This window comes from Peromyscus californicus, unplaced genomic scaffold, assembly GCF_007827085.1.
Source record: "Peromyscus californicus insignis strain IS unplaced genomic scaffold, ASM782708v3 Scaffold_14__1_contigs__length_90479793_seg_2, whole genome shotgun sequence".
NCBI classification, from domain to species: Eukaryota; Metazoa; Chordata; class Mammalia; order Rodentia; family Cricetidae; genus Peromyscus; species Peromyscus californicus.
The window spans coordinates 35,772,174-35,791,686 of record NW_026294436.1 but is presented as its reverse complement, the minus strand read 5'-3'; the positions used below and the strand labels follow the sequence as shown (position 1 = coordinate 35,791,686).

Below are 19,513 nucleotides of genomic sequence, written 5' to 3'. Positions count from 1 at the left end.
CTGGAACTCACCTCTCTGTCTGTTAAACTGACGACCACGGACGCCTTGTCTCAATGTTGTCTGAAGTCTTACTCGTCTGAAAGGCTTTGGCTGACTACTGCTAGTATCTAAAGAAAGCATTAAGATATAAGGAAAGCGAGTTAACCAACAAAGCAGCTACAGTTACTAGATCAACACACAGACAAACTCAGATGTGTCTGCTTAAGTGTGCTCTTATGAGGGAAGGAAACTAAACAATCACACAAACACACACAAACACGGTACAGTAGAAAGTGAAAAAAAACCAAAACAAACAAAAAACTGAAACACAGCACCAAAAATCTACCTGGAGAAAAAACCATGGGAGTTTATTTAGTCAACTACTCAGGTATACACACGGTTCCAGGGGCAGGGTATAATATGGTAACAAAAGAATCAGGTCCCAGAGAAGACAGACTACTGTAACATATCTGACGTGTAGTTTTGGCTAATACCTGAGATCTAATCATTAGCAAATCCTGCCAGCTCAAATTTGAATAAACTCAGCACAACCACACATCTATGACAGTCCAAGACACTGTCATTCGCATACAGCAGCTTCCAAGTTTGGCTGTTTCTGTTCATTATGAAATGTTAGTCTCTATATACACCACGGTCAAAGCAACTGCAGTGTTACCTTCATCTACGTGAAGAATTTCAATTTCGAACTACGAAGGACAATTATGAACAACTACGAAGGTCTACCCGACTCTTCCTCCCCACTCCTCTCATAGGCTCCCCAGTCTCAGTCCTCAGTCTGCTCCAGTCACAATGACCTCCTTGCTGACTCTGAATGGCCCAGACACAACCCAGTGGCTTATGGGACTTTATACAACTGCAGAGCTTTGATCCCTTTCCAAATGTCAGTTTCTCAGCCACACTTCCTGTGAAATTCCCTATGGCAGACATTATTCAACTTTGTTGAATGAGTACCCAGACGGAGAATGAAATTAATATTAAAGTCAGTCTATTTTCCAGTAACAACCCACCACATTTTCTCACACAAGGGCTACTTTAGTAACTAGTATCACTTCTACTATTGAGGAAAGACAATTCTCAGAGAACCCCAACAGGACTAATAATTATACTTAATTTCTGATCCTTTTGTACATAAAACTGAGAGTTACATATATTTTTTTTTGAAATTCTGACTATAAGATGCAGTATGAAATGTGGATATATAAAGAAGCTAGCTGCCAAAATATTAATATAGGAGTTGAATCTAGAGATGTAAGCCAATTGGTCAACACGTCAGAAAAACAACCAAGAGGGATAGGAAGAAATTTTGGGACTGCAAAATTATGTGATTGTAAGCCAAACTTGCATCCTGGCTTATAGTTTATTAGCTACATGACCTTGTGAAGTAATTTAACCTTTCTAAGCCTTAGTCCTCATATTTAAAATATGGGAATGGATCCCTACCAAATAGGGTTGTTGTGAGAACAGTATATGAGAATAGCCTGAAACATTGTCAATACTCAAAAGATGCCATTATTAAAAAAAAAAAAAAAAAAAAAAAAAGCCCATAGAAGTAACTTTTATTATAGGAAGACATAATCTTTCCAAATTAAATTAAAAAACTTGAAGACAACTCTTTACATTAGTAAATTTCAAACATGGTTTTGAAGTAAATGGAGTCCCACTTTCCAACCCTCAAATCAAAGCTGCTCTGGTTCAAACAGAAGGAGAGCTGGGAAAACACTCCCTTGATTTTTTCCCAAAACAATCACCCCCTCCAATTCAAGTAGTACCTTTAGACAGCGAACAATTCCTTCATCTGAGAAGAAATCAGAATGTAAGTAGCACAGTTAAGAAACCCAAATATTTTATAGGACCTGTGCTGACACCATTTATCTGGATAAAATGTAAGTGAACTACTCTTGTGTGGATCTACCTTCTCCATGCTTCTGATTATCAATGACAGAATAGTCTTATAATAATAATGTAAGTTCCTATTAATGATAAAATTAAACAATGTGTTTTAAAAGTCAGGAGTGTGGACATGAGAGATACGTCTCTGGTAAGTATCTCTGCAGATAAGGGCAATGAATGCACGCTCCATGGGCACAGTACTTACCCACAGAAGAGCTGGAAGGAGGGTCCTGGCTGGTTGAGGGGAGATCAGATTCATCAGATGCTTGCACAGGCTCCTCTTCCTGCTGGCTGTCAATTTCTAGGCCTGCCTCTGAACTAATACTAAGAAAACAAATGTTGATTAGAAAACATAAAACTGATTCGAGAATGTATCCCAAATTCTTTTTGATTTATTCTGTATATAATTAGTAACAGCTAATATTCTCAGTGGAACTTACAACCTCCCCCAAATTAAGTACCAATGTTAAATAATACAAAAAGACTTGCTTTTTACTTTATTATTATACCCTAGTAGACCTGGCTTATGAAGTATTGTCAAAGAAAATTGAGTCCTTCAGTTCTAAGCAGAAAATGTGTTCTATCAGCAATGTTTCTGACCATTAAAAAAGTACAAACTTCCCACTTTACAAGAATTAGATTCCAGTTTGAAACTTAACTCTCCATGGGCTTCTTTTAGCAAATTATTTGTTTCCTTAGAATGAAAAACAGTTTTCAAAAATGCTTTTTAGGGGGCTGTAGAGATGGCTCAGCGGTTAAGAGCACTGTCTGCTCTTCCAGAGGTCCTGAGTTCAATTCCCAGCAACCACATGGTGGCTCACAACCATCTGTAATGAGATCTGGTGCCCTCTTCTGGCCTGCAGTCATACATGCTGCATACATAATCAATCAATCAATCAATCAACCAACCAACCAATCAATCAATCAATCAATCAATCAATCTAAAAACAAAAAAAGCTTTTTAAAATCATCTCTCATAGTAACCCTAAATTCTGAAGCTGGCTAGATTCTGAATGCAAGGTAGTTTTCCCAAATATAGTCTTGGGCTTATCCAGAGTAGGATACCACTGAAAACAGACTGACATATTTGTTTGTTAAAGCAAACAATTACGACAACATACAAAAACCATACAATAAAATCATACCCTTCAGACTCTGCCTCCACAAACACTTCATCTCCATCGTCACCTGCTGCTGTTTCGTTTGTCGTGGATAAAGTGCCTGTGGACGTTGTCACCATCGGAACAGACTGAGAGGCGTGTTCTGAAGCATCAGAGGTGGTACTCTCAGTAAACACAGTCACTTAGAAAGAAAGAGAATAAACATTTACCTTTGTGGTTCATTAATTTTGAGCCAGAACAGATTCTATGGGGTTCTATGTCACCAATGAAACAAAATGTCCTCATTTGTTTGGCACCAACCTGGAGCTGCTACTTGGAGAGGTGTAGTGGGAACACTGCGGCCACCAGACTCTTCCTCATGAGCCAGAAAGAGGGGTGTTTCATACATTCCCAAACCTAGAGACAATGTGAGTATCAGTGAGTGACTAAAAGAACATAAAAATGCCAAAGCAAAGAATTAGCACCAAGTGTATAATTTTCTTGTGAAGCTCATAATTTAGTTGCTCCATCAAGCAAAAATCAAGCTCAGTACATATTCAACACTTCTTTTAAACTCTTTAACACTAATTAAAGTACCTCCAAATAATTAGCAAGAATGCCTCTTTTATTCATATTAGAACATATTAATCACACACACAAAAAGGTACTTTTGCTAAGAGTTTAAAACAAGCTAATTTTATGGAGTGTCCAATTCTGAACAAGTACTCGGTTGATATCTAGTCCTCACCTAACTGCCAAGGTTAGTAATCTTCTAGTGACACTTAACTTTCCCTATGGTTATAAAGTGAGTTAGTAGTGGCTACTAGACTTCTCTATTCACTTGCAAAAAGCCAGACATTTTCCCAGAAATATGCTGAATTTCACGAGTGGACTAAATGGTAATTAATTCCACAAACAGTATAATTCACATAACAGGTATCATCTACCTCTACTACTTAATTTTGGGGTCATTTTATTTTATATTTTTATTTTTTTTAGATTTATTTTATTTATTATGTAAACAGTGTTCTTTCTGCAAGTTTGCTGTATACCAGAAGAGGGCATCAGATCTCACTATAGATGGTTGGGAACCACCATGTGGTTGCTGGGAATTGAACTCAGGACCTCTGACAGTACTCTTAACCTCTGAGCCACCTCTCCAGCCCGTCATTTTATTTTATAGCTCATACTTTATTTTGAAAACATATATTAATAGGGAAAGTCTAATTAGCTGTATATTTAATTAGGTTTGCCACAACTCTCAAGTTGTAAACAAAAAATACACTGCACTCCTAAACTTAAAACAGCTGGTTTTACATATATTTACATCTATTTATTGGTTCAACATATATCTTTGAAGATCTATGTGGTACTTTGAATGAGAATGGCTCCTAAAGGCTCCTGTTTGAAGGCTTGGTCTCTAGCTAGCTGAACTGTCTGAGGAGGATTAGGAGGTCACTAGGGCGGGCTTTGAGGTTTCAACAGCCCATGCCAAGCTCAGGGTCCCTCTCTCCCTGCTTGCAGATCAGGATGTAAAGCTCTCAGCTACTTTTCCAGCACTATGTCCGACTGCCATCATGCTCTCTGACATGATGATAAGGGACAAATTCTCTGAAACTGTAAGCAAGTGTCCCCAATTAAATCCTTTTGTAAGTTGTCTTGGTCACAGTGTTTCATTACAGCAACAGAACAGTAATTAAGACAATATACAAATATAAAACCAGTTTTTAGGCTAAGGGAACTAGAACTTCGCTGATGAGATTAGAAAAGGCAATGCTTAATAAGAGCCACATCGGTAGCTTTATGTAAATTAGGGCAGGGATTATATTATAGCAACTTAAAGTCACAGCATACTAATTTCTACCTCATACATGAATTTAAGAAATCACAGGCTTATTTGCTATTTTACCTCCTTGAGAAGCAAGTTGGCCAAGATCAGAGTGGCTGGAACTTGTCTGTGGCATGTCTTCAGGTGGCCCAAACCGGAATCTAGGAACACCAGCAACCTGTGGGGAACTAAATGGACAAAAATTAATTTGATGGTAAATTTAATGCTGCTTGTTTAAACCATGAAAAAAAAAAGAAAAAGACTATCAAAAAAAAAAAAAAGAGGCACGTCAATAAGCAGGGAAACAATGAAAATGGTGTCAATAAAGGATATCTGGCAAAACTATCATCAGTAAATTTAGTAATATGAATACATTGATTATTTAACTTTTAGCTTCCCTGGACTATGCTAATGTTTTTGAACTTGTTTGAAACACAGATACATGCAACAAGAAGCAAGCAAGCAAGCAAACAAGCCTTTTGTTTCTGACTGTAGTTTTCACTGTTTAGTAATATAAAATAAGTTACTCTCTGGCCTACTGCACGTTAAACATCTAGCTCTAAGATTTAGAAAAACCCTCGCATTAGATGACTAGATTAATTGCTTTCTGCCTGTATCCTACAATATCATGTATCCCATTGCCTATGCAGGACATAAAACAGCCTCATTTCTTTCCCAGCTACCCATAATTACAAGTGCTTATGGATTATACTTCTGTAATTATCTAGTTAATTTTCATTTCTACTCCAAAGTACACTTTTAGTTCAAGCCTTTCCTTCAGGTTGGTTTTCAAACCTGTCTCCATACAGTTGCTCTAAGAACCTTGAGCAATCCTCTACTACACTTCTAATTTCCACGCTGTTTATTTGGTCCCAAATATCAAGAGGTTCAAAGCTATTTCAACTTTAAATTTCTTCATAAAAGGTTCATGCTGGAGAACCGGTGCTTAAATTGGTGACCCTGGGGTCTGTGGAGTGGAATGTATTAAGGTAGTCTTCACAGGCAACAATAACATCTATCCTCATAGCTATAAGGCTTAAATAATGCACAGAAATGCTAAGTAATCATTAGGAATTGATTCAATTAATGTCCTCCCTTATTAATTGTTGAATAATTACTTCATTCTGTTAACAAAGATCACTTACACTGTCACTCTCCCAGACAGTTAGGTGATAGCTGGTTACTGTAAGCTTTCACAATATACTATCTACCACGACCCCTGCAATGACAAACCCTTCCACCAGCACCTATAGGGCATTCACTGTGTTAGGGAGTATGTAAACATGTAAGCACAAACTGAACCATTATCAGTAAATGAAGTTACTCAGAAGGGACAGCAAGGAATCTGCTCTAAGAGGAAACCCTAGAGACAGGTTTCAAACACAAGCATTCTGATTGTAGAAACCACATTCTTAAGCTCTGCCACACTCTCTTAGTAGATGTATTTTATTCACCCTATATAAAGTTCCTCAACACTACTTTCTCATTATCCTCCTGCTCCATGTGCAGATCAGTGGACAGCAGGGTAGGACTCGACAAATAATGCATCAAAGAAACAATCAATTTATGAGGTAAACAGAAAGAAGGTGAAGCGTCTCCAAACATTCCCATTTTATCAACTTACTGAATAGCCTCAGCAAACCCATCAGTGCGATGCGGCACCACAAGAGTTGGGGTACTCGGAACTGTTCTGTCTTCGTCGTCAAAAAAGTGTTGTTGCTGAAACAAAGACAGAATGCAGGACTTAACAGGCCTAACCATGTACATGTAGATTCAATGCACACATGATGGCTAGATACTAACCATACCACCTATTCCTGGAGTCAACTGAAGTCCACGCCCTACAGACTGCCTCCGGGTCATCTGAATTCTCTGTGTTAGAGAAGGAATTACATTTGTTTTAAAGAATTAGGCAATAAAACAAACACCAAAGATATTAATCTGGCAATGAAATAACTGGAGATTTGTAATTAACAGGACATTTCTAAATTGCTACGATTCATCTATTACAAATATCAGTGATACATTTTAAATTATATTAACAAAGGTATTTATGAACCAAAAGGCACCCTAATAATAGTTAATTTGAACATGTACATACACTTAGTCCCTGTCTTTTTGATTAAGTATTAACAAGTGAGGTTTTCCATCGTAGCTTATAATGAACTGACTTATTACTCCACAGCTAAGACAATCTTGAATTGACAGACTGAATGTTTTGTGACACCCACAAATGATCCCTTTAGGCTTTGTATTTTCAAATATGAAGTAATTTCCACTACCTTTTTGGGGGGGGTAGGGTGGTGGTTGAGAAAGGGTTTTCTGTGTAGCTCTGGCTGTCCTGGAACTTGCTCTGTAGACCAGGCTTGCCTTGAACTCACAGAGATCTGCCTGCCTCTGCCTCCTGAGTGCTGCGATTGAAGGTGTGCACCCGACTTCCGCTACTCTTATTTTACCTCTATTTATATATAATGGTTCTTAATATAGTCCCCATGTCAGGAGTAAAACCCAGGCTAACTTAATGGAACCTTTGTGTGTTCCCTGCCATATTCTGCAAGAGCTTCTGACTGAGACACAGCCAAATCTACTTTATGCTCAACATACAGGGTTATTAATTAACTAAGTGGAAATATTTAATTACACATGTGAAAAAAAGTTAAGTAGAACAATAATTTAAAAAAAAATCTGTGCACTTTACAGGAAGAAATGTTCAAAACAAATATTACTGAGCTGGCAAAAAGCATTTCACATTAATTAAAATCTAAGAAAGAAATTTTAAGCCTATAATAGCAACAAGAAATTTATTTGCTATGTCTATAATCATTTTTATACATATACATAATATATATATAAATTTTTAGCAAGCCATGTTTCCATGTGTCAATTCATTTGTGAATGTAAACTTATAAAATCTTACAGCATGCCAAAACATTAGAAATTCATGTAACATCTGGAAGGAAGGAAGGAAAGAAGGAAGGAAGGAAGGAAAGAAGGAAGGAAGGAAGGAAGGAATGAATCTGTCTAATGGAAAGCCACATTTTAAAAGGCGCCTTTTTCAGAAGCTGTCGTCTTTTAATACCTGAACTGGTGGTCCCAACTCCTGAGGTGGAGCGTGAATGGTCAGGCGTGGGGGAAGAGGATGTGGTGGACGCCTTGGTGACTGGGGTGCTCGAGGGGTCTGTCTCTCAGATGCTGATGTGGGCTGCTGTTCTCGAGCAGCCTCCTGAGAGAAAGACGACTCTGCTGCACTTGTACTCCCCTCACCTACGAAGAAAGAGTTCCGTTTGGACACCGGCCACAGTAACAAGCCCCAGAGCCTTCGTCTCTGAGTTGTTTTTCTTGAAGGATTTGAGACAGGGTCTCAGTCCAGGTTGTCTTCAAACTTGCTATGTAGTAGCTGGCCTTTAACTCCTGGTCCCCCTATCTCCCAAGGGCTGGGATTACAGACATGTACCTCTCTTATGCCTCACTCAGGATCATTAACAGAGCAAACATGTAAGTAAGTACATTCTCTTTAAAACTCAACATATGGCCGGGCGGTGGTGGTGCACACCTTTAATCCCAGCACTCGGGAGGCAGAGCCAGGTGGATCTCTGTGAGTTCGAGGCCAGCCTGGGCTACCAAGCGAGTCCCAGGAAAGGCGCAAAGCTACACAGAGAAACCCTGTCTCGAAAAACGAAAAAAAAAAAAAAAAAAAAAAAACTCAACATATGATACAGCAAATATTTACTAAATTTGGGCTTTGCTGTTTTTTCTAATGTTTAAGTGTGCATATGTGTGTCTATGTATGTTTGTGTATGTGCCTATGGCAGCTAGAAGAGAGCACTGGACCCCCTGGAGCATGAGTTACAGGTGGCTGTAACTCATTTTATATTAGATGATATAAAATCTAATATAAAAACCAAACTCAGGTTCACTGGAAGAGTAGTACATGCCCTTAATCACTGAACCATCTCTCCAGCCCAGGATTATTCTTAGTAAGTGTACAAATTACTTAACTCTTTCTAGATAAACAGCATGTCAATCAATCAAGATGACTAAGGAAAGGCCTCACCTAGTGATATGTTTATACTTTTATTCTCCTAAACTTCAATTGTTACTCACTCAGGTGTCTAGATCTTCTGTTGTCTTCCACTACAGAAAAATAGGATACCAGAGAATTAATAGTTTATATCTGATCTAGAATCAGAACCTTGTCTTGACATTTGGTTACTTATGAAGTATTTAAATCATTTTACATTTTTGTGATTCAGATTACTAACTTAAACTTGGTTTAAGAATTTGGGACAAGTAAAGACAGTCACAGGAGTAGTAACTTAACGAAGAGAAACTATTTTTATTTCATGTGTGAGTTTTTTGCCTGCATGTATGTCTGTGTACCACATGCATTCCTGGTATCCATGGAAGCTGGAAGAGGGTATCAGATTCTCCTGGAAGTGGAATTACTGTGAGCCTCCATGTGAGTGCTGGGACCTGAACCTGGTGTCTTTTCAAGGGCCATCTCTCTAGTCCCATAATTAACCTGCAAATGGACCTAATTCAACTATAACCTTAATTTTACTCAGACTACTAGACTTAATTTTGCTTGACTACATGAATAGCTCCTCTCCCCACAAGAAGTCTTACAGAACATGTATTGTATGGGGTATATTTGGGAAAAATGGCTAAGAATATCTCCTCCTAATAAACATTTTTTTTAAGTGCTAATATCTGAAGACATACATCTACACACACATTTTAAAACATTCAATTTGTTTGGACTGACCTCTTCTGGCAGTGAGCTGCCAGCCATCCCTGCTTTAATTACCCAGGCAGTAAAGGCAGCAGTGGCAAATGGTTCTGTGCTACATTAGAGGTTCCAAGATGCTTGACTCTTATGGTAGTTCAATGAGGTAGCAGACAGTATAATAATGACATCTAATAGACAGGTCACGAGGGCAGAAAACTGCTAGTAAGACCCTATCCTATTACCAATTTACTTGAGTCGGATTACATCCAAGGTTAGTGTAGACGCGAGTACCGGAAATATTCTACTAAAGACTAATGATCTTACCACTGTTTTGGGAGTCAGCAGCTCTCCGGTTACTTTCAGCTCCGCCCATACTTTCTTCTGTTTCCGTACCTGGATCAGTCCCATCACCACCCTAAGAACAAAGTGTAACGACTGAAGCAAATCAAATGAACAGCCTTAAGAACAAAGCTACACCACATGATTATAAGCAAACAAACCGGAGGAGAACCAAACCAAGCAAGCCAAACAAACAAAACTCCAACGGTATAAAGACTTTTATTATCCTGGTAACACAGGCTTTTCTGTATCACAGGAAACAGCAAGCTTTCTAAGCACAGCTTTTAAGGAGACAGTCACAACTCTAACCAGTTACCTCAGCATCATCAGCTTCATATCCATCATTACCATCTGCACTACCAGTTCCTTCATTACTATCTTCACCCTCATCTCCCATCCCCGTGTCGTCTTCATCATCATCATCATCATCTTCATCTTCTTCATAATCCTAGAGGGAAAAGTCCGAGTGTGAATAAAGTGCAGGCCCCCCCACTGTGCACATTGTGACACCTCTTTCAATGACTTATTACTGATTAGGATATCGGAGTGTTTCAGGAGTTGTATGGGTTTAGTTTTGCAGCAAGGAGAAAAAAACTGTAACATTTTATGAAATTAATTAAACAGTGATCAACTCTGAAATGTTTCCATATGATTTGCAAAAGCAATAGCTATCTACCAGGTGTCGAGTGGTTCACTTTATATCCAAATGTGAGTAGAATTAAAGAAAATCAAAACATACTAGTTTTTAAAACATGCTTTATTAACAAAAGAATCTAAAGAAACCACCAATACAGAATTAAATCCCAAAGTGAAAAAATACCAAATTCTATCTAAAACTCACCTGATATGGGTGATGAACTAATTTTGGATTACTTTGGAAACGGGTACAGGGTGCCAAGAGAAAAAAAATAAACAAAACCACTACCAACTCTTATTTCTTCTTTTTATCTCCAGAAACAATGGCATGTGTCATTAGATCTCTAGCCATTAATTTTTTACTAAGACTGCAGATGAAATTTGAAACAAACAAGTTGGGCAGGCCATGTGTTCCTACAATCCCAGCACTCGGAAGACTGAAGCAGGAGAATTTTGGGCAGTTCCTAGCAGGCCTGGGCTATACACCGAAATCCTACTTCCAGTAAGTAACAAAATAATTCCCCAAAACAAGGTAAACAAAAAGTTTAAAAACAGATTATCCATTGCTTGCTCTTTGATTATTTTTAATACATATCACGGTATACCTGAACTAATTAGTATAAAAGAAAAACTTGGTAATCGAGTGAGAGTGACTGGGTATGAGAACTCACTACCTGACATTTTAGAAGCACCAAAGACTTAAAGCATTGTGATTGACACCGGCACTCCGGTAGAGGGAAGAAGAACCAGAGCTGAAGGCCAACATGCACAATGCGATGGGATGGAGCCCCAGCGTTGGAAGGGAAGTTTAAAAAATGAGAGCAGGAAGAAAGCTGATGAACCCTGAAACTTTTCAATACTAAACTCACTTCATGTTCTCCATCATTTTCTTCATCATCATCTTCATCATCACTGTCAATTACAATTACATCATCTCCTTTGCCTTGACCATCCTGAGAAGAAGGAGTTTGCTGATCTGATTGAAGTGGTCCAAGATCGATTTGTAGAGACTGTGAAGTTTCTTCACTGTCTTCCATAGGTGTATAATCTCCCTGGGTGACTCCCTTGAAAAGTTAGAAAGATGTTTTACCCCAAACTAGAAATAATCTGGACCCATAACGAATAAAGTAAAATATTTCTATTGTTTCAAAAACCAACTAACCCCCCAATACACTGATTATTATATAACTTGACTATCCCCAACCTGAAAAGCTGAACCTGAAACCGTCTGAGCACTGGCCTAACACTTGAACAAGTGTGGGTAGAGTGGGAGGGAGTTATGGAGCAGACACATACAGCAATAAATAAGTAAGTAAATAAATAAAAGAATATCTCATGGGGTCACAGATATGGGACAGGTAACTGATGACTGTTGAGAGAGGGAGAGTTAGCTCATCCTAGGATGAGCCCACAACTGGTTGTTCAATATACACAAAAACCCTGAAGCTACACACACACACACACACACACACACACACACACACACACACACACACACACACACACACACACACACACACACACACGGGACTCAGGTTATTTGTACATGCCTGCCTACATACATTCATACATCCACAGTGTAATAATGACAACTGGGGAAGAAGAGGCTATCAGTTTAAGAGTGGAGGGGGCACATGGAAGGAGTTGGAATGAGGAGACTTGGGAGGGGCTAAAGGAAGGAACAGGGAGAGTGCTGCAATTACATTTTAATTACAATGCATACAAACTAAACCTGAAAAGCAGTTATAGACGGTTATGCCTACCAGTCTTAACGCTGTCAAGACTGGCGTAAGTCAAAGCTCTGCACTCTGAAGAACAACTTGTTCTCAGACCATCCTCTAAAAATGAGCAGGACAGAACTGGGGAGGCTGAGAGGACTCTGCCCAGTAAGTAAGCCAAGGCACCCAAAGTGTTAGCACATGACATGCTCAAGCCACAGCTCCTCGTGACAACTACAGCCTCCCTCTACACAGGAAGAACCACAAATGGCATTGAGAAGTGACAGGACAGTGATCCAACGTGGTCGGTGCTCTCTCTCAGCTGGTCTCGAGACAAATACTCCAGTCTGTAGGAAATGCTGTTGGCACTAAGTATTTAGGATAAGGGATACTAAGATATGCCAGATACTAAAATAATTCTTTGCTCAATTATTTTCCATGTTTTGTTCCCTAAGGAAATAAACTTGTATTAACAAAAATTTCTGACATTTATTTAAAAATGTATCCTTTCGCTTACGTACTCAGTAAAAATCTATTTCTCATGTAAGTCAATAACATCTATGAACTACAGAAATTCATGAAAAATTACACATACCATATTGGGAAAAAATTCAGTAAGTTTTAGTGTAATTGAAAGTGTTCCCAAAGTGACTTGCTTATGTAAGAAAAAGCAATACTTAATGAGAAGTTAATAGTATGTTTGAATCAAAACAATTTGACATTCTTAAGAAACAGCTTTTCATAGATCTGAGGTTGATTTAACCAAGGCTGGCAATAAAATAGAAACCTACACTTTATTTCATATTTCTAGTTTCTTTAAATATGATGGTCCAAAACACATGAGATACCATTTACAGTGTTACATATTATATATAACATAGGCTTAGTTTTACATTCGTAAATCAAAGAAAAGTGATTAATTTAGAACATTAATGCATTTCATAAACTGAACTTGCAGTTTATGTTACTAACAGCTAGCTTCAATTTCTCAATTTCACAGTAACATGATCCTGAAAGTTTATCCAGAGAAAGTACTCTTTCAAGCTTAAGACAACAGGTGGGAACTACAGTGTGGGTTCAATTCCCAAGTCCACAACTAACTTATCTTGGCATTAGTTCTTACATATAAAGTAGGGTTGTTCTAACAATTATGTGAGTTACTAAACACAAATTTCTTTGACTAACACTATAGTGGTAAGTTAAGGATTACTCTACGTTAAAATTAATGACATGGATTCTCCTCCTGAGGGCAAGACAGAGTTTAGATGCCCTACAATCCTTAAAAAGTAGTAATTTTCTCACAAGCAAAGCAACTGAGAGTTAAAAACATGCTCAGGCACACAGCTTCTAACAGGTGGAGCTAAGCAGGAACCTAGTGGTAGAACAATACTTACTGGAAATAATACCTTGCTTGGAAAACTTTTTACTGCATATGAACAGAAGCATTCTTACACGTCAGTTTTTGCACAGCATACTCACAGAAGCAAAACAATATAGAAATTGCACTGGTTCTAGGATATCTCAAAAATGGAAGACCAGTTTTGCTGGATGTGGCGGCATACTTCTTTAATCCCAGTGCTTGGGAGCCAGAGGCAGGCAGATCTCTGAGTTTGAGGCCAGCCTGATTTACAGAGAAACCCTGTCTCCAACAACAACAACAACAACAACAACAACAACAACAACAAAATTATAAACAGTTTTAAAGTGCAATCTGCCACACATGGCAGAACCTGCCTGTAATTCCAGCACTTGGAAGGCTGAAGCTAGACTGTCTGAGTTTGAGGCTAGCCATAGTGAAAGCCTGCCTCAAAAAACAAAACAACTTAAAAATCCAAGTAGTGTTTCAGAAGGCCAAAGTCAACTCTATTATCAATTTATTTTTAGTAATTTTAATTAAATGTTTCTACTCACCTCTCCAATGGAATCTTGAGAATCCTGATTATAAACTTGAGTTTCCACCTCTCCATCAGTACTTTCTTCTGCCATAACTTCTTCCTAAATCACAACAGGTGATTTCTTATTGCCCAAGTGGGCGATGAATCGTCACCCACTCTGCCAGTTTTTCTATAAACACTTAAATCGACAAATTATGAAGCTATGCCAGAAATGTTATTTATATCAAAATATACTCAACATACCTTTTCAAAGCATACGACTTATGAACATTAGTTAATACATACAAGTAACACTTAGTACTGTTTTTGATATACAACCTAATTCATCACAGTCTATCACTGAAAAGAAACCTAATTTTGGCTAACCTTAATCTTAACACATGGCAAGTAAGAACACAGAACGTCAATGAGAAAACTTCCTCATAAAAATAGAATTTAATTTGTGTTTCTGCTTTTTATAAAAATGGGAAGAAATTCATGAAAAAATATATATGCAAAGAATGTAAGACAAATAGTAATGGCAAAAGACCTTCATTATCAGGGAAAACTTTACAGTTCAAGAACTTTTCAGATAATACATTATGATCCCCCAAAGTGAATTTGCCATGGTCAGGACTGACAGCTAACCCTCAGCTCTGCTGATGCAATGATGACACACAGAAGGAATAGTACAGACCTCGGTTCCCACGGGTGTGACGGTCTTCAGCTTCTTTGGGAGAGGCATTTCCACCGCGTCATCAGAGACCTGGTCCACTGCTTCTATGGTGCTGTCCTCCTCCTCCTCCCGAGTGCGCTTTGGCAAGGAGGAACTTGGGGTCGCTGAAACTTTCAGATCATACAATTTAAACCTCAAATCAGAGCATGGCAACATCATTCAGACAAAGATAATAGTAGAAATAGTCTTAAAATTAGCAAACCTGTGTAATACATCTGATTCATTTTGACTGTACTGATAATTGCTATTTACAAAGTTTACACAGTATTTTTTTATCAAACCCAGAACTCCTTAAAAAAGGAAGATTATACTATGTGTAAAATGAACATCTTTAGTTTTCAGGATTCACGTTAAGTTACATATAGTATGTTGGCTTATTTTTCACCTCTAAACACAGCCCCAAATACCTGGGGGATAAGAAAAACTTTTACTTAATGACAAAAACTGACTGAAATCTGAAATCTAACAGTACAATATGAATGTTAAAAGTATTTCTTAGATATAATATATATTGTGACTTTTCTAATAACTTAAATTATTACAATAAATGTAACTTTTTTTGGCTAAATCAAATTCATATTTGAAACTGTTCTTGTACCTATTGGTCCAATATGATTAAAACCAAATGAAGAGCACTGGTTGTTCTTTAAGAGAACCTAGGTTTGGTCCCCAACACCCACATGGGAGCTCACAACTGTCTGTCACTCTGGCTCCAGGGGTATGATGCCCTCCTTTGACTTCTGTGGACACCAGGCACACACATGGTGCACAGACATACACAGACAAAATACAAACATAAAATAAAATAATTAAAAAAAAATATTAAAAGTAAATCTCACCAGTGCCAAATACTGCTGTGGAAGTAGATGGCCGCTCAACTGGTGAACTCTGTACCACCTCAACTATGTTTGGGGACAACTCTTGATTCGTGGGCTCAATCTGAGGGTGACTCTGTTGAGTGGGTTGCACAAAAGCTGTAGCCTGTGTTTGCTGCTGTACAGTTAGGATGGGCTGAGAAATGGAGGGCTGAACATTAGGACTAGTAGAACGAACAGATCCACTCGCACTTCCAAACACTGGAACGTGTTCCACTGGCCCTTCGGACTGCATAGCTGAAAAAATAATTAAATATTCGGTAAGTAAGCCTTCTGTCCTTACCAAAGCTAAGTCATTACTAACACTATCCTTTGGCATACAATGTATTCTCTAGTTTTTGTATGTGTATTACCATTTACTACACAAAAATCCCGTGGGAAAAAGTTACGTATTCTGTATTGTACTGCCTTTTTGACTATACAGTAATACATAATAATCCACTGGCTAAATTAAATGTATATTTGAAATTGTTCTTCTATCTATTGATCCAATGACCAGATGAAATTAGTATTAGGAAGCTGAAAATGGTCAGAAATCTTTTCCTAAGCATCACTGGTTGTGAACTGGTCTCACACTACCGTCATGAGGACTGGGACTAGGGAAAGAACTGAATGGTACAGTGCTTATACAACACGTGTAAGGCCCTGGGTTTGATCCTAAGCACAACACAAAAAAACCAACAAAACAAGGTTCCTCATCTCTAAAAAACCCAAAGTTTAATTGGTAATCTATCTGATACTCTTTTATGGAATGGAGCTGAAAGGATATATTCTTTATTTTCAGAGCGTTTACATCATATACTGCTTGGGGACATGGTCTGACTACAGAACTTTGGTTGGCCTTGGACTCAGATGTCTGCCTACCTCTGCTTCTGACTGATGAGATTTCTAAATACTTAGAAAAATTAACTCAATTCTAATATGTCAAGGTAGTTTAAGATCTTGCAAACCTTTTATTGGCCATCTATTTTGGGACTAAGGAAAGAGATTGAATAATAAATTGAAACTCTCATCTAGTAGGTTAAAATGATAAGTGTAAAGTCAAATCAGGTGCAATAATTATTGTAAGTGCATTTGGGACACATTAAAGCAGCATCAAGAAGTACAGGTAATTTCAGTGAAAGAGTGATATTTGGTTTGAAAGTGCAATTTTATACTATGGTTTTTCAAGGTGGGTTTCATAGCTTGTTTCTTAGCCATTAGAAGTGAACATCTGCTTCCAGAAAGCAAAGCATGTATCTAGGAATATATTTTCCCTCTTTATCACCTTAAAAACAAAGCAAAGCAGAAGAGAAGGAAGAAATTTACTGGGTTTACAGTATCTTGGGCAGCCATGATGGCCCATGCCTGTAATCCCAGCTACTTGAGGTGATAAGCCAGAAGGATCATGAGTTCAGAGATCAGCTTGGCCTCAAAGATAAAACAAATAAATAGGTCCGAGAACATGGGTTAGTAAAGATTGCTTGCCTGAGTTTGATTCCTATTACTGGGGAAAAAAAATCAAGCACAAGTATCCTAGGGAGCACATACTTCAAATATTAACTACTTTTATTATGATGGCTGACTTAAACTTTATATGCTCCATTCATTTATCCTTCCTTACAGTTAGCTACTCTCACCCTCTCAAAATCCATCTATACAAGCAGTGAGTCCAAAAGATGCGTTATTTCACTCACCTTCCTGGGACTCCACCTGAGTGGTGGGCATTACAGTTGCTGTTGGGGTGGTGGTTGGGTTTGTGACAGTTGCGGGTGTAACCATTGGGCGGATACTTGCCCTGGGCGTTGACTTATTCCCAGCCATAGCTGCTGCTGTCACTTTACTTGGAGTAGAAACAACAGGAGTTGGCTTGATATTGGCTGTTGGTGGGTCTGATGTGCTGGCACTTAATGGAAGAAAAATCCAAGAATAACGTAGTCACAAAACTTAGGTTGAAGATCCCGTGTAAAATATATATGTTCTATGAAAATCAAGGCATGTACTTTTAAAAATCAGTGTTCAGCAGGTATAACCGTAACATGGTTCAAATCTTACTATTTTTCTCAACACTGTTTTGAACAGACTTGGTAGGTTTAAAATAGGTAGTTTAAAGACTGAATATAGCTTTTTACTCTTCAGCCATAAAATTTGAAAACTTTTAGTAAAAAGGTTTTGAATTTATGCATTAAAAGCTACAGGGAATAGTCCACAGTGGTATAATCTGGCAACACAGGAAAAAAATACCCAGATGTTGAGTTACTGATTCTAAGCCTCAGCTCAGATCATGCCTGTGTGAATGTCTGTCTATGGAGCACGGGTGTGCCTGGTGTCCATAGAGGCCAGAATTGTTGGATCCCATGGAACTAGATATGCAGGAGCTGGGAATCGAACCAGCGTCCTCTGGAAGAGTAGCCAGTGTTCTTAACTGCTGAGCCATCTCTCCAGCCGTAGCCTAGACTTTTATACTTGTTATGAAACATCACAGGGAGTGGGTAGGAGCTTATCTTAGAAGCCAATCACAAACTAAGCTGCAAGGTGTTTCTGGTCACTGAAGCTTTTCACTTAGGAATGAAAGCATACTGCAAACAAGAGTTGACCAATACATAACAATCTTTTCTGAACTTTAAAGACAGACTACAGAAGAACTAAGACTCACATTCCTCTTTCCCCGGAAGCTGGAGTGGTTTTCAGTGTGATCTGTCTCTGCTGTTCTGGAGCCTGTAAAGAGGAAAAGCATTGACTTCTGTGCTTCCTCCACCCTCAAGTCCACTGAACAGACGTCACATAACTATTATCAACCATCTGTGGACTTGAGATGCTAGTCCACATTCTCTAACAAAGGCTCCTAAATATGCAGCACTTCCTGGTCACCTTATTTGCTGGTTCCTGAGGCTCATCTCTCTGCTCAAGGTGTCTCTCTTGATGCTCTCTGAGTTCTCTCTCTAAGCGACTAATCCGGCCTTCATACTGGGACTTAAGAGCAGTCATCCGGACATCCAGTTCATCTTTCTGTTGATCTAAAGCTCCATTCCTCTGTTTAAGCTCTTCATTTTCTTTAGTTAATTGATCTTTTACACCTAAAATAAACACATAATTATAATTAAACATCAGAAACATTCTGCACTTACATGGCATGTACAATCAGTATTAGATTCTGTACTATACTATGTATTAGTTTTGATATACTACCTATCTCAGTGAGTAAATGTCTAAACATACCCATGTTTATTATATATACTTACTTCAGAAAAATATGTAAATTATCCTAAAACATCCAAAAATTTAAACTAATATATATTAACTTTAGTAGGAGCTTGTGTGTGTGTGTATATATATAAAATTTATTGCTAAGAATTATAAAATATTCACATCACACAGTCTACACAGTATATATTAAAAAACTGATTACTGAAGCAAGGCGTGGCTGAGCACATCTTTAATCCCAGCACTCGGGAGGCAGAGGCAGGCAGATCTCTGTGAGTTCGAAGACAGCCTGGTCTACAGAGCAAGTGCCAGGACAGCCAGGGCTGTTACAGAGGAACCCTGTCTCAAAAAACAAACAAACAAAATAAATAAAATTAAAAAAGGGGAGCAGTAACCCAAGCCAATTACCAGCATGCTTCATAAATACAGCAAACACATCATTAAATTTTCTGGGGCTGGAGAGATGGTTCAGTTAAGAGCACTGGCTGCTCTTCTAGAGGAGACACATTCGGTTCCCAAAATCCACCTGGTGGCTTACAACCGTATGTAACTCCAGTTCCAGTATATCTAACACCCTCCATTGCCCTTTGTAGGTACCAGGCACA

The 19,513-nt window shown here is 38.3% G+C and overlaps 1 protein-coding gene across 1 annotated transcript in view; it reads right to left on the bottom strand.

Moving 5' to 3' along the window:
• Tpr (translocated promoter region, nuclear basket protein) overlaps positions 1-19,513 on the bottom strand; it is a 57,629-nt gene that overhangs the window by 706 nt on the left and 37,410 nt on the right. The window contains exons 35-51 of the mRNA XM_052737139.1: positions 18,576-18,781; positions 18,361-18,422; positions 17,402-17,610; positions 15,690-15,962; positions 14,812-14,960; positions 14,152-14,235; positions 11,392-11,586; positions 10,203-10,334; positions 9,872-9,962; positions 7,898-8,082; positions 6,622-6,690; positions 6,443-6,537; positions 4,900-5,006; positions 3,312-3,407; positions 3,036-3,192; positions 2,096-2,214; positions 12-107 (exon numbers count right to left, since the gene is read on the bottom strand). Coding sequence (XP_052593099.1) covers positions 12-107; positions 2,096-2,214; positions 3,036-3,192; positions 3,312-3,407; positions 4,900-5,006; positions 6,443-6,537; positions 6,622-6,690; positions 7,898-8,082; positions 9,872-9,962; positions 10,203-10,334; positions 11,392-11,586; positions 14,152-14,235; positions 14,812-14,960; positions 15,690-15,962; positions 17,402-17,610; positions 18,361-18,422; positions 18,576-18,781 — 2,325 coding nt within the window. The remainder of the gene's footprint in view (positions 1-11; positions 108-2,095; positions 2,215-3,035; positions 3,193-3,311; positions 3,408-4,899; positions 5,007-6,442; positions 6,538-6,621; positions 6,691-7,897; positions 8,083-9,871; positions 9,963-10,202; positions 10,335-11,391; positions 11,587-14,151; positions 14,236-14,811; positions 14,961-15,689; positions 15,963-17,401; positions 17,611-18,360; positions 18,423-18,575; positions 18,782-19,513) is intronic.